This window comes from Caretta caretta, chromosome 1, assembly GCF_965140235.1.
Source record: "Caretta caretta isolate rCarCar2 chromosome 1, rCarCar1.hap1, whole genome shotgun sequence".
Lineage (NCBI taxonomy): Eukaryota > Metazoa > Chordata > Testudines > Cheloniidae > Caretta > Caretta caretta.
The window spans coordinates 325,104,188-325,130,686 of record NC_134206.1 but is presented as its reverse complement, the minus strand read 5'-3'; the positions used below and the strand labels follow the sequence as shown (position 1 = coordinate 325,130,686).

General features: G+C 44.0%; 1 protein-coding gene across 2 annotated transcripts in view; it reads left to right on the top strand.

Moving 5' to 3' along the window:
* Positions 1-26,499, top strand: part of ABCD2 (ATP binding cassette subfamily D member 2) — a 66,691-nt gene that overhangs the window by 23,751 nt on the left and 16,441 nt on the right. Inside the window, exons 6-8 of one of the 2 annotated variants that reach the window (XR_007354653.2) lie at positions 151-296; positions 17,675-17,847; positions 25,624-25,769. Coding sequence is in view for 1 of the 2 variants with exons in the window: in XM_048836304.2 (XP_048692261.1) it covers positions 151-296; positions 25,624-25,769 (292 nt within the window). In the remaining variant the exon portion in view is untranslated. The remainder of the gene's footprint in view (positions 1-150; positions 297-17,674; positions 17,848-25,623; positions 25,770-26,499) is intronic. The other variant, XM_048836304.2, reaches the window with a different exon arrangement.

The following is a 26,499-nucleotide window of genomic DNA, read 5'->3' as shown; positions in this document are numbered from 1 at the left end:
CAATTTCACAATTTGTACTTCCTTAAACTAAATGCTTAGGTGGTTTCATTGTGGGGTGTGCTAGATTGTGTCATTATACACCATGGCTTCATGGTGAAAAGTGATATATTTTGAAAGGTGGTTGTTTTATCATTTTCATGACTATTTTAGGTACAAGAAGGAATGCATCTTTTAATCACTGGTCCCAATGGTTGTGGAAAGAGTTCTCTTTTCAGAATTTTAAGTGGTCTGTGGCCAGTCTATGATGGTGTTCTCTACAAACCACCTCCCCAGCACATGTTCTATATCCCACAAAGGTACGTGCTTTGCCTACATTGGAAATACTTTTTCCCCAGTTTTGTGAGATTTGGTCCATTTTCTAAACCCCTGGCATCTAAAGTTGGGTTAGAAGATGGTAACCCTCACCTCTTATTACTGGAAAGTGCAGAAGAATTGCTGCCACATTCAGTTGCAGGGGGAGAGCTCCCATTGCCAGTCACCAAAGAGTGCTGGATGACTGAAGAACACTGGGGGACAGTTTAGGCTTTGGAACAGTTTCCTTTTCTGTCAAGCAAAACTTGAAATAGGCCAAATAGAGCTTGTTTTTAAAATACATTTGAAATAAAGTATCACATGTGGGGAACATTATTTTTCCCCAAATTTGAATTACAATTTAAAAAACCTAAATTTTTCAATACTAAACCAAAACCAAATCCAGCATTACTTTTACATTATCGCTTTTAAATCTGTGTTCATTTTGCCAAGGAAAGTATGATGTTTTGAATGTTTCCTTTGTAATCTACAGGCCTCCCAGAATACAATACAAAACAATACAATACTCCCACAATACAATCCAGTACATTTCAATATTTCTCTGTGGAGTTCTAACTTGGATGTTTTTGCAAAAGCTAAATCAAGCACTGAAAATCTTTGCTTGCCTTTTGTAGTTCACCCTCTATAATTGGGTAAAAGTAAATGTTCACAGTGTGTTTCTGCTTAAAAAATACCAGTGATAAAGCAGGGTGGAAGCTGTTAAGTGACGGATAGATTTTTCTCTGCAGCTAAACAGAGCCTTCAAAACAACATAAAAAGCATGCGTGCAAATAACACAAAGGAGTATTTTGTAACTAGATAGTGTCATTAAAGCTCAGTACTGAGTAGAAGGCAGTGAGGAGTTGAACAATACCAAGAGGAACTTCTCAGAACTTCTGGGGAACGGTTACATCACTATAGAAATCAATGGTACACTCTCACCTGGAAAGAAAGGTTTAAATGATGAGCAGTATAAAGAATGTAAACCAGGCACTTCTGGTTCTTGTTGTTATGAGAAAGGGTAACAGAAGACGTTCAGTGAAACTGAAAGGCAGCAAATTTAAAAATGATAATAGGCTACTTTTTACATGACAGTATTAACCTGTGGGACTCCCTGCCACATGATATTATTAAAGACCAAGAGTTTAGCAGGATTAAAAAAAATGGATAATGAGCACCCACCATTACAATAGTAAGGATTAAAAAAAAGCAAAAAAATAAAAGACGTTTGGAAGGGATATAAACTGTCATGCTTCAGGGCATGTTACTCAATCTGTTACAGATGTGGCTAGGAAGAACTTTTCTTATGGGGAGTTTATTTTATAATTGCTCGCTTCAGGGGTTTCTTGCACCTTTACCCAGTGCATCTGGTTCTTGCCACTATGGGAAACACAGTATTAGACTAGATAAGCCATTACTCTGAATAAGCATGGCAAGTCTAATGTTCTATTTAAGATTTTAAAAGCCAACTCAAGAATCAGCTTATTTAACAGAAATAGCAAAGGATAATTATCCTCCAGTGTGAATACAGTTCTGTCAGGAGCCAGGCAGAGCTGCAATAAGAAAATAGGCCATTTTGGAAAAGAAGCACCCATTGTCCAAAGCTGCTAGTAGTCTTCCTGCTTGGTAACAAAGGTCCTGTGATCACAATTCTCCAGCTCCCCTTGAACCAGAGATCTGAAGCAATGACGGAAATGGCACTTGGAACTGTAGGGGACTTTTTTAGGCAAGGGGAAAACAAATTTTAAAGAAAAAGCCACGCTCCCCATTTCCTTCCTGGCTCCACCTGAAACATTTAGAAGGGTCCGGAAGGGTTACATCTTAAACTTCCCTCTGACTGTGCTAGAGATTTAGGCACTAGTGAGGCTGAAAGTCCGCTTGGAGGAGCCACTTCTGTGTTCAATGTCTCTTTTTCTGTCTTTGGAGAAGGCTTCCCACAAACTGCTCTGCAAGTGATCCTTAGCTGTGACCTGACGGGATCACCTCTAAAGGGGAGAGAGTAATTCACGCTCCTTAGCCACTGAATTCTTGCCCTCCTTGCTGAGATAGCAAACAGAGGTACCAGTTGTGGTTATGGTTTTGTGATGTGCATAGATGTCCTCTTGGAAGTAAGTTGAAGCCATCAGTTCATTTCAGATAGGCCACTAAGTAGCCATCAGATACTATCACTTTCAGTCACTACTTGCATAGCACTTGATTGTAACTGTGACACAGAGGTGAAAGGTGAACATTTGTATGTTCCTTGCTTTTAAAGAGGTCTCTTTTTTTTTAGCGTTAATGCCTTTGCCCCTGCACTGTTCACAACATCTCTCACTACTTGCAAAGTAAAAGATTTCTTTGCTAGGAGCTTTTTGAACTCTACCATATAAACAAGCTTTTGCTAGAATTAGAATATGATAGGTGCTAGAAAGGGGCTTATATGTCTCATCATCATCTTACTACTAGCCCTTCTCTCCCTTTCTCATTTATAATCTCCAAGCAGCATATCAAAAATCTCTGCTTTTGAGATATGCTTGCATAAATATTTTATGATGGTTAAGTCTAAGCAAGAAATGTAATGTAATATAGAAAGATACTGCATAGTCTAATGTACTTCACAAGGCATGCTGGCATTAAGGCATAAAGCATGGTGTTTTAACGTGCTGGCTACTCTATAATTATCTTTTTCTATATAGTTACAAATAAATGAACTGATGGAAGAGCCTGGTCACAAAACATAACAAAACTCTATAACAAACTGAGTTCAGTAAAAACAAGGGCAACAGAGTCCATGACTGTTGCAAAATAAGACTGTTCCTTCAGCGTACGAGTAGTTGTAGGACAAATGGGGGTGTAGCGGGGTGGTCACCTGCTCTGGTCTTAAAGGGCTTGAAATCAGCCCTGGGAGAGGGCTGTGGCTGGGAGCAAGCAGTCCCATGCCCCAATCAGGGCTCAGCTCGCCCTTATAAGAGGGCAGTGGGCCAGGAGCACACAGAGTCTCCTCTAGCTGTGGAGGGAGATGGGCCTGGCTGCTGGGGAGCGTACCAGAGTAGCTGAGGTGGAGCAGGGCTGGGGGAAGGCCAAGGGAACTGGGGAGCTCCAGCCTGGAAACCCCCCAGGCTACAGGCCTAGGGTAAGGCCGGATAGGTACTGGGGCTGCAGGGGGAAGCCCAAAGGTAGGCAGAGGCAGCAGGTCCAAGCTCCCCCTTGCCTGTGATGATAGGCTTATACACTGCAGTCCACCCCAGTGTGTGGGGACTCAATGGTAACTGGCAGTAGCCAAAGACTGAGGTGAGGTGGGGATAGTGGGTGGGGGTTTCCCAGGGAGGGGAGACCCAGAGACTGGGGAGGTACTGCCAGGGGGCAGCATGCTGGGTAAAAAGGGCACCGGGGTCCGGGAGGGACACAGGGGCCAGCAACAAGCAGGACACCGGCCTGCAGAGGGTGCTCCGGAGGCTGGAAGAGCTAATTCCTTGTGAGACCAGCAGGAGGCACCGCAGGGGTGAGTCTCGCACCGTGACAGGGGGCCTTTGGGCACTGTTGCCTATTCTCCCATCTTCAAAAATCATGAGAGCCAGGACCAGGTTGACTGTAGTATGTTGCTTATGAAAAATAGACTACTCCTTGCATACACACTACAAAATAGATTCTCAAGCTTAACACACAAGTAGCTCAAATGATAGTCTATATATAATAATAAGGTTAAGCATTCAAAATTTAGGATATGCCCAATTAAGGCTGCCCTTAGTATCGTTATGGGAGTGTGCTGGGGTGTCTCTTGCCCCAGAAGGAGGGAATTTTCACATCAATGAGACTATTGTCTTTCCTGGCTACCAGGTCCATTTCAGAGCTCTCAGTTGATGAAGTTCCATCTTAGTTCAGGTGGCCCCATTAAGGTCTTCTACTTCAGAATGGGATGAAAGTGAGAGATGGAGTTTAGGACCCTTCTAAAGTCTGAATAGAAAGCTTCTCTGTTTTATTGGTTGAAGGATTTAAAGTCCCCTTTTTGAGGAAAGGGAAAGTCCAGCTCTCTGGGATATTAATTCCTTAAAACTGAGAAGCTTTGGCCCTCAGCCAACAAGTAGCTTGTATTTGTAAAAAGGACTGTGGGATTAAAACTTTTGAAGGTTGGTGGGTAAAAATTCCCCCTCTCCTCTCCATCAAGTTATTTTACCACATTTATTGTCAAATCTTTTCAAGATCTCAGAGCAGCGTCCATATGAACCTGACAGGATATACTTTACTCTTCTGAGAGCCCTGGAATGAACATGGCCAGTAGAATGGTGTTACTTCCTAGGTGGGATGCTAGGCAAGTATTCAGGGGACTCTGACTATAGCTAAGGGTGGAATAATTTAATAGTCTTTGCTGGGGTTGAAGGCTGTTGAACCTTCCTTTTTTGTAGTGTGTATTTGTATTCCTACATGAATTGTATATTGTGTTTTAAATATTTAGCTTGTTCCTGACTATAAGAGGCAGAGAATAACCCTGGCAGATTCTAAATTGTGCTAGAACTGTGCAATTGAAGCAAATCACTACTTGTCTTGGGAAATCTAGCCTGAGGGAACCAGTTTACTTATTAGCCTGTTACAATTTGCTGCATGGTCAGAGTGACCTTTTTATTTGTTTGTTTAAATAATTCAAAAATTGCAGACTTGATAACACACTGTCCACCTGCCTGATTTCCTGAAGAGGATCTGTTGGAGAGGGGATGTCAGGTTTTCCATAAAACTCCTTTGAGTCAGACACATGACTATGTATCAATCTTAGATGATTTAAGGAGGCTGTAGGCCACTAAAGAGGGTCTGCATGACTATGGCTCGCTTATTTAGATCACCATTTTCATTTGCTCACATAAGAAAAATGCATTGCATAGCAGAATGCCCTCAAGCAGCTGTATGCTGGTGGTGCAGTGAGTTTGGCGGATGAAACATGGGGTGGCTTATCAGATTACAGCTCTCCCATAAATTACAATATGTTAAAGAAGCGCAAGAGTATACTTGGAATCTCTTTTATATCTCCATTTCAATATGGGCTTGTAATAATCCTCTCAGTGGGCAGGTCTTGCAGTCCCAGTCCTATTTTAACCAGGGATGCAGTGAGTTGGGCAGTGGTAGGGGAGCCTTGGTCCGTTCATTCCACCAGATTCTGACCCAGGGCCCTAGGAGGATCAACAGTGTCTGGTCCCCAAAAGTGCTCTCCAACTTACCCTCCCTGGGTTACTTCCTACCATCTGCTGTTCTCCCCCAGCTTCCAGTCCAATATAAGGTGAACAGAAAAAGTAGAAGCCACCAAACCATCAGCCCCAACCAGGCTCAACATATAGTCCCTCAGGGACGCTTCTCTGACACCTTTGTCAGGAGCCTTCAGGGCAGGTCTCTCCCCTCCCCAACCTCCTACTTCTGGGCTGGGTTGGTCCCTTTTCAACCCCTTTTCTAGTTGGAACAGGCTCTGAGGGCTGGAGGGTTGGGGGCTACCTGGGCCCAGTACGATCCTTGAACACCTTCCAGCCCGAAGTAGGGTTTGCATATCCCATCACAGGGTCCTATTGAGCCCTCAATAAATGGGCACAATTCCTGTTGAAACCAATGGGAGCCACACTTGCTTGCTTAGGGCTGAATGTGGTTCTCTGTCAGCTTTTTTTTTTTTTTTGGGGGGGGGGGGGCACAGACCAATATAGTCAGTGCTCTCACAGGTGACACCATCAGCTGTGCATCAGACTGTTGAGTAAGAAATAAAAAAAGAATCTCTGCTGATAGTAGGCAGGCAAAAGATGAACCACCACAAAAACACCAAAGTAAAGAGGGGCTGAATGGAATGATTACTATTTCATCGCTAAAACAACAAGGAGTCCTTGTGGCACCTTAGAGACTAACAAATTTATACCTGCCACTGTATTTTCCACTGCATGCATCTGATGAAGTGGGTTCTAGCCCATAAAAGCTTATGCCCAAATAAATTTGTTAGTCTCTAAGGTGCCACAAGGACTCCTTGTTGTTTTTGTTGATAGACTAACATGGCTACCACTCTGAAACCTGTTTCATCACTGATTTTGTATGTAATGTCCAGTCCCAAAAATGCATGGACAGTCAGCTGGCTTGGTTGAATTCAGAGCTGAACACATAAGTACACATTATAAAAAGGTCAATTTATCTCCTTTTATATTACCAAGTTTCTGCTGCTGTGGAAACACTTCTCAGTAGCTTTACTTAGTGATTTCTAGATTTTAAAACAGTGCATCACCTGAGACTCCCTGGTTTGCCAAGTTCTCTGTCTACCAAATCACTATGAGATTTCCATTAATTTTTTTTCCAAATACAGTGCTAAATCTTGCAGCGCTTAGTCCTTAATCGAGCAAAAATTCTCACTAATGCTAATCAGACAGTCTTCACCCGCATGGGCCCATAGACAGAGCAGTTCAAGTGCTCCATGAAGCACAGGGTCTGCAACAGTCCTCGTGCTTCAGTGGGGAAGGGAAGGGAAGGAAAGGCTCCTTTCACTTCCTCTTTTTCCTCTGCTAAGGCCAGGGTCACTCTAGGACTAACTGTGTCTTGTTTTCAAGGGTATATCAAAGTTAGTCTATTTATTCCTTTTACATTCCCTTTTCATTGAATGTAAATGGTCAAGAGGGTAGTGAAGCAAAAGATGAATGCATTTAACATTTAAGGGACATGGAAAATCTTGTTTAAAAAAATCCAGAAACACTTTTAAAAACTAAAAAAACAAAAAAGCTGCACAGAACATGAGAATTAACTCTACATATATGAAAATGGAACTCGTCCTTGACTTGAAAGAATTAAGGAAACAATCTCACTCCTTCCATACTAAAACAGCATTGGGTGTGTGTATACAACATGCGGCAGCAAACCTCCCAGCCTAGGTTGACAGATTTGGGTGTGCAGGGCTTGTGGTAGCTTTTTAAATATAGCTGTGTAGCCAGCTCTTTGAAGTTGCGACTCAGGCTGGGGATTGGGCTCTGAAGCCCACCCCCATCCCTAGGCTTCAGAGCCTGAGCTCCAGCCCAAGCCACAACATCTACACAGCTACTTTTAGTATGGGAGCACAAGCCCCATGAGCCTGAGGCTGTTGTCCCAGGCTGGGAGGCTCACTGGCGCAGGCTGTGTAAGCATACCAATTGTGCCTCAGGGTAACCTGACTTGCCCAGTCTGCCCTCCCCCAGTTCTCTCTTGGTCTTGGGAGAATATTCTGGCTCTGGCTCTTTGTTGAACTAATGAACTCTAGAATTCCATTCCTATTTTGATGAACCTAGTGCTCACTCTTCTTCTCCTCACTTTCTATCCAAAACCTCCAAACAATTTCCAAACCTCTTCAGCTGTAAAGAAACACAGCTTCCTTCAGACCATCTTGTTTCTGACTTCTTTCTCTCTCACCCATACCAACATCCCAGTGGGTTACCTTGACAATGCCACAGGGTCATTCATTAGAACATTTCCGGCCTGTAAATTTTCATGTCAGCATAAATGTTCTTAGGGTTACTGATGTTCATTTTATTCACCATACTCTGCTTCTAGTAACAGGCTCTCATTGTTTTTGGGCAATTTATCATTCAGTCCATGTTGATCAGTCAGACCTTCTATTCCAGTTTTTCACAATCTTCCTAGTTTAGCACATTCCTAAAACATCCAGCATTAGCTCCTTTAGCTTTCTTACAGATTGTAGCAAGGCAGAGTGGCATCCCTCTGAGCTAGAGTGAGGGACCACTATGCTCCCCCTAGTGGGCGGAGCTAAATCTGCCCCACCCCCTCACCAGAACTCCCAGGGTGGGACAGGAAGTATAAAAGGAGTTCCCTAGAGTTCAGTTGGGGCTGGAACACCAGAGGGAGCAGACTGCTCTTCCAGGGAGCTGGGATCTCAACCGGATCCTGGACTAGGCCCTGAGTGGAGTTGTGCCTTGCAGTCTGAGGAGACAGATGAGTACCCCGAGGAGCTGCCAGGACTGCCATCAGACGAATGCCCCGAAGCGCTGTGGGAACTGCAGGTGGCAGAGTACCCTGATAAAACAGAGGACCTTTGGACTACAGAGCCCTACACTCAGACTGCGGTAGGAAGTAGCCCAGGGGAACCAGAGTCTGGTCCAATTCAGCTGCTGGAGTGTGAGTTAGTGTGTTGCAGTTGAACTGCCTGCTGATGCCAGTGGTGGAAAACTCCACCACTGTTAGGGCCCTGGGCTGAGACCCGGTGGAGTCGGGTGGATCTGGGTCCCTCCCTACCCCTACTCCCCACCCCTGGGGTGGTAGCCTCCTCACCTTTAGGCCCAGAGGCCTGAGTTTGTTGGCCTGCTAGAGTAAGGACATTTGGTGCCCTGTCCTGCCTGAGGGCCTGGACTTATAGATTCCTTTGCTGCTGTGCCCTGACTGCAGGCCAGAGCCCTAGGCAGTTTGTGCTCTGCCCTGCCATGAGGGCCAGAGCTTCCCTTGTAGACTGTTGATTACTGTCAGCCCCAGCCAGAAGGTGCTGGGCTATACACTGTGGCTCTGCCCCGTCTAGGGTTGCCAGGTGTCTGGTTTTCAACTGGAACGCCCGGTTGAAAAGGGACCCTGGTGGCTCCGGTCAGCAACGCCGACCAGGCCATTAAATATCCGGTCGGTGGTGGAGTGGGTGCTCGGGACTAAGGCAGGCTCCCTACCTGCCCTGGCTCCACGCCACTCCTGGAGGCGGCTGTCAGGTCCCTGTGGCCCCTAGGCGCTGGCGCGGCCAGAGACTGGGAGGCTCTGCGTGCTGCCCTTGCCCCGAGTACTGGCTCTGCAATTCCCATTGGCCGGGAACCGCAACCAATGGGAGTTGCAGGGGCAGTACCTGCGGGTGCGAAGGCACCGTGCATCGCGCAGGGCCACCTGGCCGTGTCTCTGCCTAGAGGCCACAGGGACCTGACCGTCATTTCCCCAGAGCTGCAGTAAGCGTTGCCGGGACCCCGCAGCCCTCCTCACCCCAACTCCCTGGCCCAGCCCAGAGCCCCCTCCTGCACCTCAAAACCCTCATACTGAGCCCCAGAGCCTGCACCCCCAGCCCAGAACCCATACCCCCTCCCGCACTCAAGTCCCCTGCCCCAGCCCAGTGAAAGTGAGTGAGGGTAGAGAAGAGTGAGCAACAGAGGGAGGGGGGATGGAGCAGGTTGGGGGGCATCAGAGAAGGGGCAGGGCATGGGTGGGGCTTCAGAGAAGGGCAGGCAGGGGTGTTCAGTTTTGTATGATTAGAATGTTGGCAACCGTAGCCCCGTGCAGAGGGCCAGAGTTTCCCCTACAAAGCGTGACTTGCAGTCTGCCTGTAGTGAGACGGAGTGGCCTCCCTCCCCACTCAAGAGCGAGGGACCACTACACAAACCACCTCTCAGAACCACATTCTTAGAATCATAGAATATCAGGGTTGGAAGGGACCTCAGGAGGTCAATTAGTCCAACCCCCTGCTCAAAGCAGGACCGATCCCCAATTAAATCATCCCAGCCAGGGCTTTGTCAAGCCTGACCTTAAAAACTTCTAAGGAAGGAGATTCCACCACCTCCCTAGGTAACGCATTCCAGTGTTTCACCACCCTCCTAGTGAAAAAGTTTTTCTAATATCCAACCTAAACCTCCCCACTGCAACTTGAGACCATTACATCTCATTCTGTCATCTGCTACCACTGAGAACAGTGTAGATCTTTGGAACCCCCCTTCAGGTAGTTGAAAGCAGCTATCAAATCCCCCCTCATTCTTCTCTTCCGCAGACTAAACAATCCCCGTTCCCTCAGCCTCTCCTCATAAGTCATGTGTTCCAGTCCCCTAATGATTTCTGTTGCCCTCCGCTGGACGTTTTCCAATTTTTCCACATCCTTCTTATAGCATGGGGTCCAAAACTGGACACAGTACTCCAGATGAGGCCCTCACCAATGTCGAATAGAGCCACTGCGGTAAAAACTCTCTTCTAGCCCCAAAAACACGCGAGGAAACAAGAGGAGACTTCTCTTCCCTGCCCCGCCCCCTCACACCTTTCTGCCCCCACCAATGGGGAAAAAATCCCAAAGCGGAGGGGAATTTGGGGAAGAGGAGAGGTAAGGTCCTGGATGTTGGAGGAAGACATGTTAAGAACAAAGTTAGCAATGCTAGAGGGTGGCACTAATGTGGGTGGCACTAACCTTAGGTGCTACCACAATACAGAATATTAAAACAGCTGAGGCAGAGAGGTTAACTGACCAAAAATTACAGATTTAGCACTCAGAAATCCCTTTTCTGTGGAAGTATAAACTGTATAAGTCCACTGAATGCATCCGATGAAGTGAGCTGTAGCTCACGAAAGCTTATGCTCAAATAAATTTGATAGTCTCTAAGGTGCCACAAGTACTCCTTTTCTTTTTGTATAAGTATTATCATTTAAAAATGGATACATTATTTAACATTGTGACACAAGGACTTCTTCAGTGCCAAGCATCAGATGGCAAGGAGTATATAGAGATACAAGGATTCCTTGGGTTCACCAAAACAATGTCACATAAGGTCGCTAATGAAAGCCTATGTCACACTGATCAGCGTAATCATTGTGAGATGTTTGTATAGAAAATATGTGACGAATTATATACATATAGAGAGAGAGAGTGCGCATTTTACTCAGATTGTAAATGGACGTTCATTGTGAATGATACAATACTCAATCTGCACATGACCAACCAGAGCGAGATAAGCATTTGTCCCCCACACCCAGCCAGGAGCACGTAGACTACCCTTTGGTGACCTCTCTTAATCAGTTAGGCTCAGATTTTCACATCCCGTGCTACGTCTCCTATCCAGCGTAGTTTCCAGTGTAAATCAGGCCTTTTTTATATGAGAAATGTGTTTCTTCATTACTACATATATCCCCTCTTTCACTGTGCACAGTCTTCTGGTATTATATAGAAACTTTACATGACCACTTTCATATCCATCGGCATCAGAGTCCACTTCCAAAATTCTCCCTTCCTCCAGTACCTCTCTAACAAGATGGTGATAATCAGAAATTTGATCTGTGTTCTAATGTTAAGCCTTTTCCTTCAACACCAGGCTTGTAAATCTTTAAAATGGAAACAACCAAAGATTCACCGATAGTATTGTCCACATTACTTATCTTTCATCTTTCATCAGATTTACATACCTATATTTTGCTGTTGTCTTATAGCTCAGGAGTGTAGCACATTTTGTCCATTCTGTTCCACAGAGCCCTCTTGAAACTTTTATGTCCTTTCTTCCTGCTTTTCTGTTTCTGCTGATTTATCTTGATTTCCATGACAAGCCTTTGTTCCCTGGTGTTTCTCCTTTTGTGTTATAAAATTCTCCTTGGCTACTAAATAAAATTGCATCAACTACCGAGATACTGAAGGGTTTAGGACAGAAGAAAGAATAACCCAGATGTCTGAAGTGATTTTTCCTCAAATAGCTCCAAATTTCACCTCCTGGATGAGACTCAGCAAGGACAATTTCAGACTTAAAAGATAACTTTTTCAGAAAGTTAAAAGCATGGAATTATAATGCAAGACCCAGTGTTACCTTGCGTATACAGGTAGTCAATAAGTGTAAAATATGGCTATTTTACAGACAATTCTTAATTATCTAAACAATCATTTCAGTCCATCCTCTCTATATTTTGACAGATATTGGATTATCTGCTTTTCTTTGTGTGGCAATGCATCAGAGTGTTACAAAATGTCATGATGAGGTAACAACTTTAACAACTTTAACAAATAAATTGGTTAGTCTCTAAGGTGCCACAAGTACTCCTTTTCTTTTAACTTTAAGAAGACAGTTGTAAAGTGGGCAACTGTGTGGGTTATCTACCTCTTTATTTTAGATAAGTCAAATCTTGTTTTGCTCTTTCATTAGCGTATGGACATGTAAAATGTCAGGTTTTTTTATAGCATGTATTATCATGTTGACACAAACTGTCTCGTTTCAGGTCCACTATTTTATATACTGTAGTTCTTGCAAACAATTGTAAAGTGCATCTGACTCACTAGTGTTTAATATTCTAAAGCATCTGTCACCTAATCTTGACATCTTCTGCTAAATCTGTGACTCATTTTGTGGGTAGAGAGAGTTAACTGGTTCATTGGCTTTGACTATTCCATGTAGCGTTCTCTTCTGAATTCCAGCACCATGTTAACATCATCCATTGTCCCATCTGCTTGTGAATAGTGATGTCCCACCACACCTATTTTATTTTCCCAGCTTTTTGCCATTATTTCAGGTCACTTCATACACAAAACTAAGTCATTTGAACATAGTTTTCATCAGTGACATTGTTTATCAGGCTGATTTTCATTGTGTTCATAGTACTCTCTATAAGAATATCTGTCCTTAAATGCCATCATCCATCATAGAGATGTGAAAACCAAAGGAATGTAATTGATCAGCTGATCTAAACTAGCATCCTTATTTGAGCAGCCATCATTAGTGTATATTGAAAAAGAAATAGGTGAATTTCTAAAGCCAAGGAGGAAGTAGTCTGATTTGAAACTAATGGTGGCCTTGTTGTTAAATGTTATTGAAATAGCCTTTGAGTGAGATATGCCTTTTCAAACTAGGTTTAGTTTAGATAATTGGCTATTAGTTTATTTGAATGTTGCTTTGGGGGAAAAAAGTTTCTGAAGCAAATACTCTAAGGTCAGACAGGGCTTCTGCTGACCTATAAAAAATGAGAAATTTTGTTCATCAGGTCTGTTGCTATGTCCATCGACTAGGACACAGCCTTCACAATGTCATCTGAAACATGATTCTGAGGAGTTCTCAAATGACACTGTTCAGGCCAGGTTATGCTTCATCTGAATTAATAGAGGACACCTTCTAAGTTGAGATGCTTTGCTCTACCCCATCCTCCTGAAAGAAAGGTCCATCTTATCTTATCTAGATCAGAAGAGACCTTGTCTTTATCGTATGTGTTAAGGGCTTTGCCTGTCTGAGTCAGTGGAAGATCTGTCCAGTTCTATCAAGGATTCACTTAGAACTGTGAACTTCAAAGGATTTTAATTTGAACATGGTTTCTGAACATGGATGATCAGCAGGTAACTTGCAAAATGAGTAAGATTTATCTGGGCTCATTTCCAGAAGTGAAAATTGGCTTTCTGGATTAGCTGTTATTTCCTCTCAAGCTGTCCAAAGTGCCTTGACTACCACCCAGACACTGAGTCTACTAATTAGTGTAGGACTTACAAGCACTTTATTTTGTATAGGCAAAGAGCTATGGAAATCACAGATTGTAAATCACACTCAGTATGTTGCACTGGTGTTTATATTTTAAAGTTCTTTGCATAAATCAAAGGTCCCCTTGTTGGGGAGATATGAATTGGAGTAAGATAAGATCCAGTCAAATGAGGAAAAATGTCTAGTTTTATGTTGATAACTTTCATGTGATTAATGGATTTAGAGGATTGCTTATAGACTTGCAGAATATGAGCTGATCGATCCTCACCTGCAGTAAAGTTAACCCTGCTTCATTCCCTGGAGACTCTCGTGAGCTGAAACAAGTAATCATTCTGTGTTGCATGATGAGAACAAATCTTCCAGGATAGAATCACCAAACCTTATTTTAGAGAGACAGAGTGGGTGAGGTAATATCTTTTATTGGACCAACTTCTGTTGGTGAGCAGGATAAGCTGAAGAGTTTTGTGTAAGCTTGAAAGCTTCTCTCTCTCACCAACAGAAGTTGGTCCAATAAAAGGTATTACCTCACCCACCTTGTGTCTCTAATATCCTGGGAGCTGCGTAAATCAGAGTGACTGTTTGTGTCACATAGTGAGCAGCAGAGGCCCTTGAGTTGGAGCATCCCTATTTAAAATGGGAGGGGATGGCTCACATGACACTGATCCATGAAGGGTCCTTAACTTTGGAATTTGCTCCTCCGTACCGCTTATATTTGTTCACCTTCATGATCTATGACTAGGCACATCTATTTTCCTGCACTGTTAGGGAGAGAGGAGAGGCATGGAAAGACTGCTTGCTTCAGAGAAGTGGGATATTTTTTTCATTTGTCTGCTTGATTAATGTGACTTGTCATGTAAAGCTGGGGTAATTTCAGGCTGCATTTCCTGTCTTTATTTTATATGGATATGGTGTGTTTTAGGTTAAAGAACCTAGAGGTTGACCTGGGTGCTTTTGTGGTATACATTTACATAAACATACATGAACAGGCCAAATGGAAAAATAGTTTTGGTGAATTGTTAACAAAAAGTTCTTTATGCTTTTTCATGATAGCTAGTTTTAATGTAAGTGATCTTGGTGATGGTGAATTGGTAGTTAAAGAATTTATCTAAAACTGTGGGTCATGACCCTGTTTTAAAGGTGTTGCCAGGGCTGGCATAAACTTGCTAGGGCCCGGGTCTGAAGCCAAAGCCTGAGCCTCAGTGCCCGGGGCCGAAGCCGAAGTCTGAGGTTTCAGCCCTGGGCAGCAGGGCTCAAGTTATGCCTCCTGCCTGGAGCTGGTGCCCTTGGCTTTGTCTTTGGCCCCTCCACTCAGGGCAGCAGGACTTGGGTGGGCTCAGGCTTCAGTTCCCCCTCCTGGTGTCATGTAATAATTGTTGTTGTTGTCAGAAGGGGGTCATGGTGCAATGAAGCTTGAGAACCCCTAATTGGTAGCAGCAAGTCAGTAATAATTAAGGCATGCATTTACAATCCTGGTTACTATTTCTTCCCAGGTTCTTTTCTACTGGAATGTGCTTGCACTTTCTATAGAGAGAGCACAATCATTATTGTGATTTTTCTGCCTTTGATAGAAGATTCTAATTATATGCGCCAAGAGTGAAAATATCTTTTGTGCTCTATACTTCGTACCCTGTAAACTGTTAGTGGGTGTAAGCTAATTACATTCAGCTTTGGTAATTGATCTACCTGAAATATTTAGATGATGTTCTTGGATAGCTTTTGTACGTGTGGAGAGGAAAGTTTAGTGTCGGATATTTTAAGCACAGATCAATTATTTATAACTTCAGAAGGGTTGTAGAAACTTTAGCTGGCCCTTAAACCCTTCAACAAGATATAGTAGAATCAAATATATTATGAACCAAGCCTACTGTTCTCTAAATAACACTCCATTTAACTAATCTTCATTTCCACTATCTTACTTTCTTTTTAAATAGCGCCATGTTTTTCTATGCAAGGATTGGTGTCTGCAGTGGAACATAATTAATGTTCTTTCAAGACTCTCTAACTTTATAAAAGCTTAGTTTGTGTTGTGCTGCTGTGATTGTTCTTTGTTCACCTTATTAGTCCCAGCAGAGAGTTGAATAGGAACAGACATCACCTTACGTTAGAGCTGTAGGCTGGGATTTTCTAATGTGCTCTGGCCCAGATTCACAAAGGGATTTAGATGCTGTAATGCTTAGTGCTACAATGCTTAACTTTAGGCACCTATAAAATCACAGGAACAACACTGTGTCGTACAAAGTCTGAGTTAGGGAGCCTGGGCTCCCTGTACAATGAATGGGGAGAGATAGGCACCGTAGAATGCAATCCACAAAAGACAGCACTCTGGTGGGGAGCTGCCTAAGCTAGCCAATGGGAGATACTGATGTCAGAGGTGTGTGCTAAACCCTGCCCCTCTCTGCTTAGTGATTCACAAGTGGCAACCACAAAACAGCTGGAGGAGGAGGTGATGCACACCTTAAAAGTTTTAGCCCAGTGGTTAGAGTATTCACCTGGAATGTGAGAGATCCAGGTTCAGTTCCTCTCCTCCACCCCTCAAGGGGGGAGATTGGAACAGGGGTCTCCCACTTCTCGTGAGTGTGCTGTCACCAGTGAGCCATGGGAAATTCTGATGTGGCGCTCTTTCAGTCTCTCTCGATGAACCCATTCCACTGTGGATAAATAATAAAAGAGCGAATGGAGCAGGGGGACTGGGCCCTTAGAGTCTTCGGGCCAGAGAGACAGAGAAAATGACTCTGTAGTCCAGTGGTTAGAGCACCCACCTGGGAGGTGGGAGACCCTGGGGCCAGTCCCCCTCCTCCAATTACCGCTTCATTATTTATCCACAGAAGAACACCTTCAACACGAGAGATCGAGGGAATCCCGTGTCAAAATATTTCGGTGGTGAGAGCAACCTCCTGAGAGGTGCGAGACCCATATTCATATACTTTCTCCCTCTCTGGGAATGAGGGGGAAATTGAACCTGGGTCTTCCACATTCCTGGCGAGTACTCAAATCCCTGGAATAAAGTTCTAAAGTCAGCAGCACCACCACCTCTTCCAGCCTGCTTTTGAATAGATCTGATCTGGTAGGCTGCCACTGAGGAGGCCTACCAGATTGGGCTCTGCGTGTGACTTAGGAGGATGAACAGCTGTCTTCTCCCAGTTTGTGGCTCACTATGGGGCACAGGCAGATGCCTAGAGGGAGGCAGCAGTGCACATGCCCAGAGGCAGGAGCATAGGCACTGAGGGAACTTTTACTGTGGAAAATTTGCTCACTGCGTGAGTTTAGGCACCTCCAGAGTTCAACAGGAGTTTTATGGATTGCAGTGGAGCCCAAACTGGGGCTTAGATGTGTAAATCTCAGAGATTTAAATCTGAGATTTAGGCACCTGAGTCTGGGGTTTAGGTGCCTAAGTACCTTTGTGGGTCTGGGCCTCCCAGTGAAATCAGTGGGAGTTTTATAATAGATTTCACTAGGGAGTGGAGTTAAGCCAACGCTGAACTCTGTTGAAAAATCCCACCCATAATTCTTTTATTGAGATCCCAGCATAGTCTCTCCCTGTCCTACCCCTATGTTAAGGGGGTCTCTTACCATCCTGAGGCAGAAACTTTAAACCTACCTCAATCCGGGCAGCGTTTATTGGGCTTTTACATCCCCTTTATTTTTCCTATATAACCCAATCCTTCCTTCTGAGCAACAGCCCCCATTTGATGTCATAGTTGCAATCACTCATGGATGGTGTATGGCTAGCCAACGCATCCAAGATTATATCAATCTGAGTCAGCTGCACAGAGTTGTGACAGAATGATGCAAATTGTGCTGCTTTTGCTTCTTCCCCATACAAGACGGAGCATTTCTGTGACAGTTGCAGCTCCTGCCAATAAAGGTAAAGTAGTCTTGATCACTTCTGAAATCAGGTCTCCTGCATGCTCTAGCTTTTCATTTGGAATGAGCTCTGTCACACTCCAGTACAAGCCACTTAATTAAAATATACTTTAAGTGCATTAATTACTGTATGCTGCTTTTAATTAGGACTGTGAACCATTCAGATTATCTCAGAAATTATCAAAATGTATTCAGTCACAATAATTTTCTGTGGTAAGATTGTGGTGGTTTAGAATACTTAATCCATTCTATAAGCACATCTTACCTTAAACTGTTTTGAACTTCCATGTAAAGCAAAAACAAAAAACCTGAATACATTCAGGAAGTATTTTTAAATGTGGTATTGAAGACATGGGTTGTTTTTTTCTGGTTTGGAATAGGAATTTCCAGGCATCCAAATATGGATTTTCTTCACCTGCTACCCTGACAACTTCTATGCTGACAAGGCCCTCCACACTTCAAGACAGTGACTTAGAAAATGCTAGTACAGTCGGACTGGAGTACAGCCTTTCTATCCTGTCATACCTTATGGACCAGCATTACTCCTCCTTTGGTAACACAGCAGCTATATGCTAACCCTGTGATTGGAGAGATCAGTAGCCATTACAAACAGTGTCTTTTTGAGCTGTGCATAACAGTAATGCAAGCAGTATTTTTTAAAAAAAATGAAGATGTGTCTAAACTGAGTAATCATGTTGCTGCATCTTTTGTTCTTCCTCATCCTGTCCCCTCTCTAAGATTTCATCACCCTCATGCATAGTGTAAAACTTAGACTGTAGATGTTTTGAGATCAGTGTCCTGGTGTGGAATGCAGTCATTCAGGTGTGAGTTGAAACTGAAGCCCTGAGAACTTGTGGTCATTAAAGATCCCTTGGCATTATTTGCAAGATTAGAGTATTATCCCCAGTGTCCTAGCCAAATTATAGTTTGGCTAATTACATTCTACCTACCTAAATCCTCCCTGCACTTTCAATTAATTAACTTTCTTGTTCACTTCTTGATCTAAACTGTAGGGTTCTGTTGCTGTGCCATGGTACTGTTGATGTGTTCAACTCCAGAGATGGCTGCATTTCAGGAGTGGGTAAAATAATTCCAGGACCTGCTTTGGGATGGTGAGATGGAAGGTGCAATACAAATGTAACACAATATTACTTAGGAAACTTATATATTGTTTTAATTAATTTGTTACATAATAGTCAAACAAATGCATATAGTTAGCTACAACTACATTGCATACAATGAAAGAGGTAGTTATGTCGGTCCCAGGATATTAGAGACAAGGTGAGTCAGGTAATATCTTTTATTGGACCAACTTCTGTTGGTGAGAGAGACAAACTTTTGAGTCGCACAGAGCTCTTCTTCAAGTCTGAGAAAGGAACTCCCAGCTTCACAGGAAAATGCAAATTGGAACAGATTATTTAGTGTAAGTAAAAAGAAAAGGAGTACTTGTGGCACCTTAGAGACTAACAAATTTATTTGAGCATAAGCTTTCGTGAGCTACAGCTCACTTCATCAGTACTTACCGGTACACAGGGCAGCCAGGGTCCTAGGCAACTTGGGGGTGGGGGTGGCTCTGGGCTCCTGGAAGGGATGGATCCTCGAATGGAAGGGGCAGGGCTGGGGCCAGACTCCCCCAGCCAGCCCTTCAGCACTGCCTGGCCTGTGCCACCTGGGGCTCCAGCGGTGATTTAAAGGGCTCAGGGCGCTGGCGGCAGCCAAGAGCCCCAGGCCCTTTAAACCGCTGCCGTAGCGTTGGGCTATTGGCCACCGTCACTGCTACCCCGGAGCTCTGGCAGTGATTTAAAGGGCCTGGGGCTCTGGCCGCTGGTGGGAGTCCTGGGCCCTTTTAAATCGCTGGGTCCTGGGGCAGCTGCCCCTTTTGCCCCCCCATCAGCGCCGCCCCGCCCCCCCCCCCCCCCCCCCCCGCCACGGCAGCGCTTTAACATCGGCTGTGTACCGGCCCTTACCGGTGGCTACTTTCTTACCGGTATGCCGTACCAGCCCATTCTGGCTTACTTTCACCTTTGGTTAGTGGGTAACCAATTGTTGTAATAAGCCATAAATCCAGTGTCTGTTCAGTTCACGATTTTTGGTGTCTAGCAGAGTAATGAATTTAAGCTCCCAGACTAGTCTTTTGAAAGTGTTGTGCAGGTTTCCTTTTGAGGATGAGAACTGGTAGGTCAGACAGAGTGATGATCACTTCGTGAAAAGTGTTCACCCACAGGTGATGTGGTGTGTTAGGGGGCTTATTCCTTCACCCACTTACTTCCCTGGTCCTTCTCGCATGAACAGAGAGCAACTTCAAGTCCAAAGGTGCAAACAATTTGATGTTTATTGGGGTGAACTTCCAGCAAGCATGATTCTAGTTTCCTTCCTTAGTGTCCCCCTTCCCAGCTCCCTGACACCTGACACCACCTGTGTCCCTGTTCCCATTCCTGCCCTTAGCCAAACATGATTCCAATTTCCCCACCCCCATTCCCTGTTCCCGCCCCCCCCACACCCACCCACTTCCTGATTGACTGCAGAATATATAGTAAAACTTGAGTTCTGCTTAGCTATACCTTAACCAAGCATTTTCCTGAAATTTAACTAACCAATCCTAACATATTGTAACATGATTATGTAACCAATTATATCCCACCACCTTAATTAGTTTACACCCAGCAAAATTAATTATACAGCAGACAGAAACAATCACAGAACCAGACAGAGATTATACAGACAAACAATAGCAAAGTGGGAACTATAATGACAAAACAATACAGAAGTGAGGATTTCACATCCCAGCTATTGATAAGTGAGTTCTTGCCAGACAAGATGCTATCAAACTAAGTTTCCTTTTACATTTTCTAGGCACTTCCCTTTCTCTGGAGGTGATAGGCACTATCAGGACAGGATTGTATTCCTAACAGCCCAATAGCACCTGATTTCAATGTGACTAGTTTGGAATGTGAGGATGTGACTGGTCGCTTCCCAGCTTATGGCTGCCTCTGTTGCTTAGCCAAAGGCCTTAGCCTAAGCACAGCACCTCAGACTGTCACGGTAAGAGAAGGCCCTTACACCGGCAGACAGTGATTTTGATTCTTTCTTTTATATCTCTATAACTAGCCAAGTGATAAGAATACACCTAAATTCTTAGAGTATGGGCCTTTACAGACAGGCCTGAATATCTAACATGGTGTTTTTGTCTTTTATGATTTTCCTGTGTGAGCTCATTTGAGAGCATAGTGATTGTATGGTTTCACACACATGGTTGCTATTTTGGCATGTAGTGCACTGGATGAGGTACACCACATGTTGTGAAAGGCATGTGTAGGACCCATGGATCTTGAAAGGTGTGTTGTGGTGGTTTTGGTCACTGTAACAGTGGAGATGTGTCTGCAGGTTTTACATCTATTGTTCTGGCAGGGTCTGGTGCTGGCTTTGAGTTTTTGTGCCTTGGTCTGTGGGGAGCTTGCTTCTGATAAAGAGCTTGGAGAGGTTGGGGATTGTTTGAAGGCCAGACGTGGGGAATTCAGGAAAGATTTCTTTCAAGATGGGGTCCCCATCAAGTATACGTCGTAGTTGTTTGATATCCTATATGGGTTCTAGTGTGGTGTGGTAGGTGACAGCTAGGGGCTTTTATTTCTGTATTGAAGCAGGTTCTCTCAGAGTATTTGGATTGCCCATTCCATGATACAAGCCACTTCTCTGGTGGAGTGTCCTTGTTTGGTCAACACGGATTTGAGTGTGTTAAAGTGTATATCCCAGCCTTTCTCCTTGGAGTGAATTCTGTGGTATCTGAGTGCCTGGCTGTAGACAACAGATTTCTTGGTGTGTTTGAGGTGGTTACTGGATATATGAAGATAAGTGTGGTGATCCATGGGTTTCTTGTATATTGTTGTCCGTATGGTTCCATTGTTGAAGCTGATTGTCGTGTCCAGGAAGTTGATGCTAGCGTGGGAGTGTTCCAGAGAGAGTTTAACGGACGGTTGGTGCTTGTTGAAGTTGTGGTGGAAACCTATGAGGCAGTTTAAGTCCTCTATCCAGAGGATGAAAATACAATCAGTGGTTTTGTAGGAAAGTGACTAAGTGGTTGTCAGCAATTCATATTTCCCTGCCTCCCCCACTCCAAAAAGCTGGTGCTGAAAACAGTAACTTTCACTAAACGCTAGTATAGCAGTTCCCAAACTTTTTGTTGACACAACCCCATTTTAATTATTTCCTCCCATGACACCAGACAGCACAGAGGATGCCATTTGGAAGAGCAGTGTGATCTCGTACATATGGTGTGTGTGAGGTCATGCCACTGAGGGGGCCTACCAGATTGGGACCCGCATGTGACTTAGCCATTTTGCTCTACAACGTGGTGGTGTCCTCTCAGCATGACCTTTACCTACAGTGCATGTGAGATCACGCTGTGTGGAGGTTGCCATTTTTAAGTGATATACTCCATGCATTGTGAGCTCATATACACAGTACATGCAAGTGTAACCCACGCATCTTCTGGGTGTGGTGTTCTGTCCCAGCTAGTGGTACTGAGACCACTTAGAGAGAAGAATGAGTCTGCCCTACAGCCTTTAGCTAACAGCCAGTTGGCTTTCAGCTCATGCAGTAGAGGCTCATGCACTAAGCCTCAGAGGTCCCAGGTTCAAACCCGCCCGCCGATGACTAGGGTCTATCAGCGTTACACAAGGTCACGCTGTTCCAGGCAAACTGGCATCCTCCACACATGAGGGATGGCCATGACCCCATCTGCTGAGGTCATGACCCCATTTGGAATGGCGCCCCACAGTTTGGGAACTGCTATACTAGTGTAAATAGGACAACACCATTGCCAGCACTGTTACAGAAAGTGCAACTGAGGCTAGGCCAATACCATTAATAAATGAAAAACTATACAGGGCCTTAGTCCTGGAAGTCGATAACTGTTAGTGTCATAAAATTCTTTCCCTTTACCCTGCAGTGTGGTCTGCCCCAGTGTGCATTGATCACAGTTTGGCTGCAGTGGAGGCTCTGGCCCAATGGATGCAGGACTGGACCTAAGCCACCTGAGTAAATATAATATGATCTGGAGCCCAGCTGTTTGGGGAATTCTAGTTAACTAACAAACTGTTCCTTGCAGTGTGCCAACAGCACTGTTATCATCGCTGTGCTTATGAGAGGAAATACCAATGGGCAGTAGGTTCTATATCAGCTTGTTCTTCATAAGTCACTATAGTGGGGGAAAATCAATATTTTCTGCTTCTCGTTTTCTGTATGGCAACTTCTTCCAAATGGGAATTGTTTTGCCTCATTCCTAAGCAACAATCAGTGCAGCCAAATTGTACAGTGATGGGACTTGTATAGATGCCTGCAATAAACAATTATAGCCCTGATTCAGGAAGATACTTAAGCACCTGACTTAGTCCCACTGAGATCAAAAATACTACCCTTGTGCTTAAACTTAGGCACATGCATAAGTACTTTCCTTAATCAGAATGGGCAGCACTCCAAAAACAGAATGGGTATTTTAAGACTCTCTCAGTTACGAATCAAAAATAAACAAGTCATAAGAAAATATTTGTCCTTTCAACGTTATGTAATTTTCCTTTAGTCTTCAAATGTTATTGTAACAATTACATACCAAACACAAATCTGATGGTTGCATTTGTACATGTGTGGCAATGTTATATCTAGAAATGGAAATTTGGGTGGGCCCCTACTTATAGTGGACAAGCAGTGAATAAAGGTCTGAAATCAGAGCAAATCATTTATATTAGACCTTAAGTTTCTTCAGTTTGTACATGTAAAATAAAGTTGGTATATGGAAACAATTGGGACTTCTAACAGATTTGCACCACATGGCCACAACCTTTCAGTGAAATGCTGCTTGCACATAATTTGTTGTTTAAGAGGGAAGATCCCACCCAAATATTGCATCACAGTAATTTTGTCTTTGATTGGCCAAAGTCTACTACATATTTTAAAAATAGCATATTTGTTCAATATCTGAGCTGCTGCCTTCAGGGTGCATGGTTAAAATAAATACATCTTTTAAAAGCATGTTAATAAATTTACTTAAGTTTGGCATTTCCACAGGCTCAGATTTGGGTGGCTCTGGGTGCTAATTGGGTGGGCCATAGTTCATCCATAGCTACACCCATGATATGTGGTGAGATCCTAACCCCTGCTCCAGCTCCTTTACACCAGATAAAATTGAAGGAGTAGCATAAAAGGGCCCTGAATGCTAGTAATCCATGTAGGGGAGGATTCTCCCAACATAGGCACTGCAGAGACAATTGTAAGGCTGTTCTCTGAGAACCCCCGTATAAATCCAAGCTTAAGGGGTGTGGGGGGAATGGAAGTGGTGGTGTATCAGCAGTGGGGCCACACTCTGCCAACTCTGACTGAAGCTATTATGGGACAATTTTTTTCCCAACATGATTTAATGTCTTTAATTGTGCTGTTTAACCCATTCACAATATCAAGCTAGCTACAGAACAACAACAAGGGAATAGCTTGAAACTTTAAACCTTCATACTTAAATAATTAATTATAATTAAATTTTATGTTTTTACCTTAAAGCTGCCAGCACGGAATGCATTCTGCTGCAACCATGTCAATTTTGTGAAGCCAGTTTTTGAATGCATGTTCTTTGCACCATTGGTCATTAAAACAGCAAAAATACTTTTTCTTTTTCACTGGGCCACTGTTCGACTGTCCCCTCACCACCGTCATTTATGTTTTGGGTTTTTGTTTTGAACTGGTAGCTAAATAGCTAATGTAATTTTTCTAGTGCTCACTGGGGAAATGCAGTGAAAAAACAGGCAACTTTTAAGAGTGTACATGTGTGTCAGTTATGGTAGTACTACTGGTTTACATTACGTATTATGTCATTACGCTGCCAAGGGAAGGAAAAACACAGTGAGATGACACCGTTATGTTTTAACAATGAATGAACTTCTGTCTGAATTATGTGCATTCATTATATCAATTTATTTTCTTAAAATATCCTATTAAAATCTCCAAGATTGCTCTCAGTAGTCACCTGGAGATTGATGCCAATTCCGGGAAACTCCCAGCCAATCAGGGAGGGTTGGCAACCCTTGACCAAAGCATTGCAGAAATTCTGGGCAGCACGGGCACCTGCCCCTAGGCCACTCCAAAGAGTCAGCACTAGCTCAGGTGTCCACAGCAGTCTGAGTTATGCCTGTGGCTATGGGGGCCAAGGGGCCACGGCCCTCCCACTTTTGAAAGTGGACAGGCCTGGCCCATCCACTTTTCTCCACAGGCCCAGGCCCCTGCCCCTCCTCTCCCCCCCCCCCCCCCCCCAAGGCTCCAATCCCCAGCCAGGCCAGAAGCTGGAGCCCGGCCCTGGAAAGAGCAGCCTGGGTAGCTGTGAGGAGCCATGGACCCTCCACCTGCCCAGGATGGGGGGACCCAAGAGCAGCCCCTGGCCCATGTCTCTCCCCCCGTGTCCTCTGCCCAGGGCAGATGGAAGGTCTGTGGCTCCCCACAGCTGCCCAGACGGCTCTTACCATGGTCTGGCTGCGGCTCTGTGGCCACTGAGGCCCCGCCCCCAGGCTGAGCTGGGTTGGGGTAAGAACTGCGCGGGCCACTCTGAGGAGCCACAGACCCTCCACCTGCCTTGGGTGGGTGACCTGGGGGGAGAGAACATGGGCCAGGGGCTGTTCTTGGGCCTCGGGGGGAAGAAGAGGGGCAGGGGCGGGGGCAGGTCTCGTAGACCCCCCACTCTTAGGAAGAATCCATTGCCTCTGCCTGGCGCTGCTGTTCCCCATCCTCAAAACCAGTTCAGGTTAGAGAGGGTGAAAAGATGACTTTGTGGCACCTTCCTTCTGGCCTGTGAATTCTGTGTTTCACTTCTAAGAGATGCAGCAAAGAATCTCACCTGTGCTAAGTTTTTATTGTAGTTTCCTTTTGAGATATATATATATATATATATATATATATATATATATATATATATGTTGAATTAAACTTTTAAAATCTAAAACCAAAACATATGCAAAACAGTATGAAGTATCTTTCCCCGCCCCTCCCTCCCCCCCCCAAAACATGAATTCAGACTAGGTCATGAAATGTTTATTCTGCTTTAACTATCATGTTGTTTTCAGGCTAATGTTATGCATGTTGCTGCACTGTAATCAGTTTTTATGTAAACAGTGCATTGTCCCCAGAGTGAGTTTAGAGAAACATACACCCACAGTGTATCCACAGATAATTACAGTTTTAGAAACAGTGTTTAAAGCATTATACCCTGCTCACAGAACGTCAGCAAGATGTACTAAATAGCAGGGCAGAGAAGTGACTTGGTGTAGATTACTAGTTTCATTTTGTTGTTTTACAGGCCCTACATGTCCATTGGAACACTACGTGATCAAGTCATTTATCCGGACTCAGTGGAAGACATGCATGAAAAAGGATACCAAGACCAGGATCTGGAATGTATCCTGCACATTGTTCATCTGTATCACATAGTTCAAAGAGAAGGAGGTAAATACTGTATTTTAGTAAATAACTGAACATTTCGCAGGCATAGATTTTAGTGTAATATTATGAAAATATTGGGCCCAATTCTCCTTCTCACGCCTGTTTTAAAACATTGCAGCTCCATTGACTCCACAAGATGCAAGTGAGAGGAGAATTAAATTCATTGTCAACTATCAGTTATATCTCCTATATGGCTTTGATCAAAGCAGGCATGTTTTAAGTAGTATTTTCTACAAGCATCCCCAGACTGACCTAGTTAAAAGTAGCTAAACTACAGTGAGTGCCCTTAGAACCATCATGTTTACCATTTGCAGTATAAGTTACCATGGTATTGCCAGTATTCCTCATTCTAAGAATAGGGGACACTGTAAATACCTCAGCGCAGTAAATGTCAAGATATTAATGTCTCCTGTTGTATCTAGGGAGCTGGAGCACTGGTGTCAATGTGTTTTTTGTTCTGTTGTGTTTTCTTATAGATTATTTTCATAGTTCTGGTCCCACCAATCCCTCATTTGTAGTTTGAATTGACTGCCTTTGTAGTGTGCTTTAGTAACTGATTTGTGACAGAACTACTAGCATTTAAAAAAGCAGAAGGATACTCAGGAGGAGGCTGTAGGAGAGCAGGTTGTGCAGCGATAGTTGGTGCTCCTTTAGGGGGAGGTACTTTAGGTGCAGTAATTCATGCTCTCGGAGACCAACTGTATCATTCTCACAGCGTAGTTCATCCCCAGTG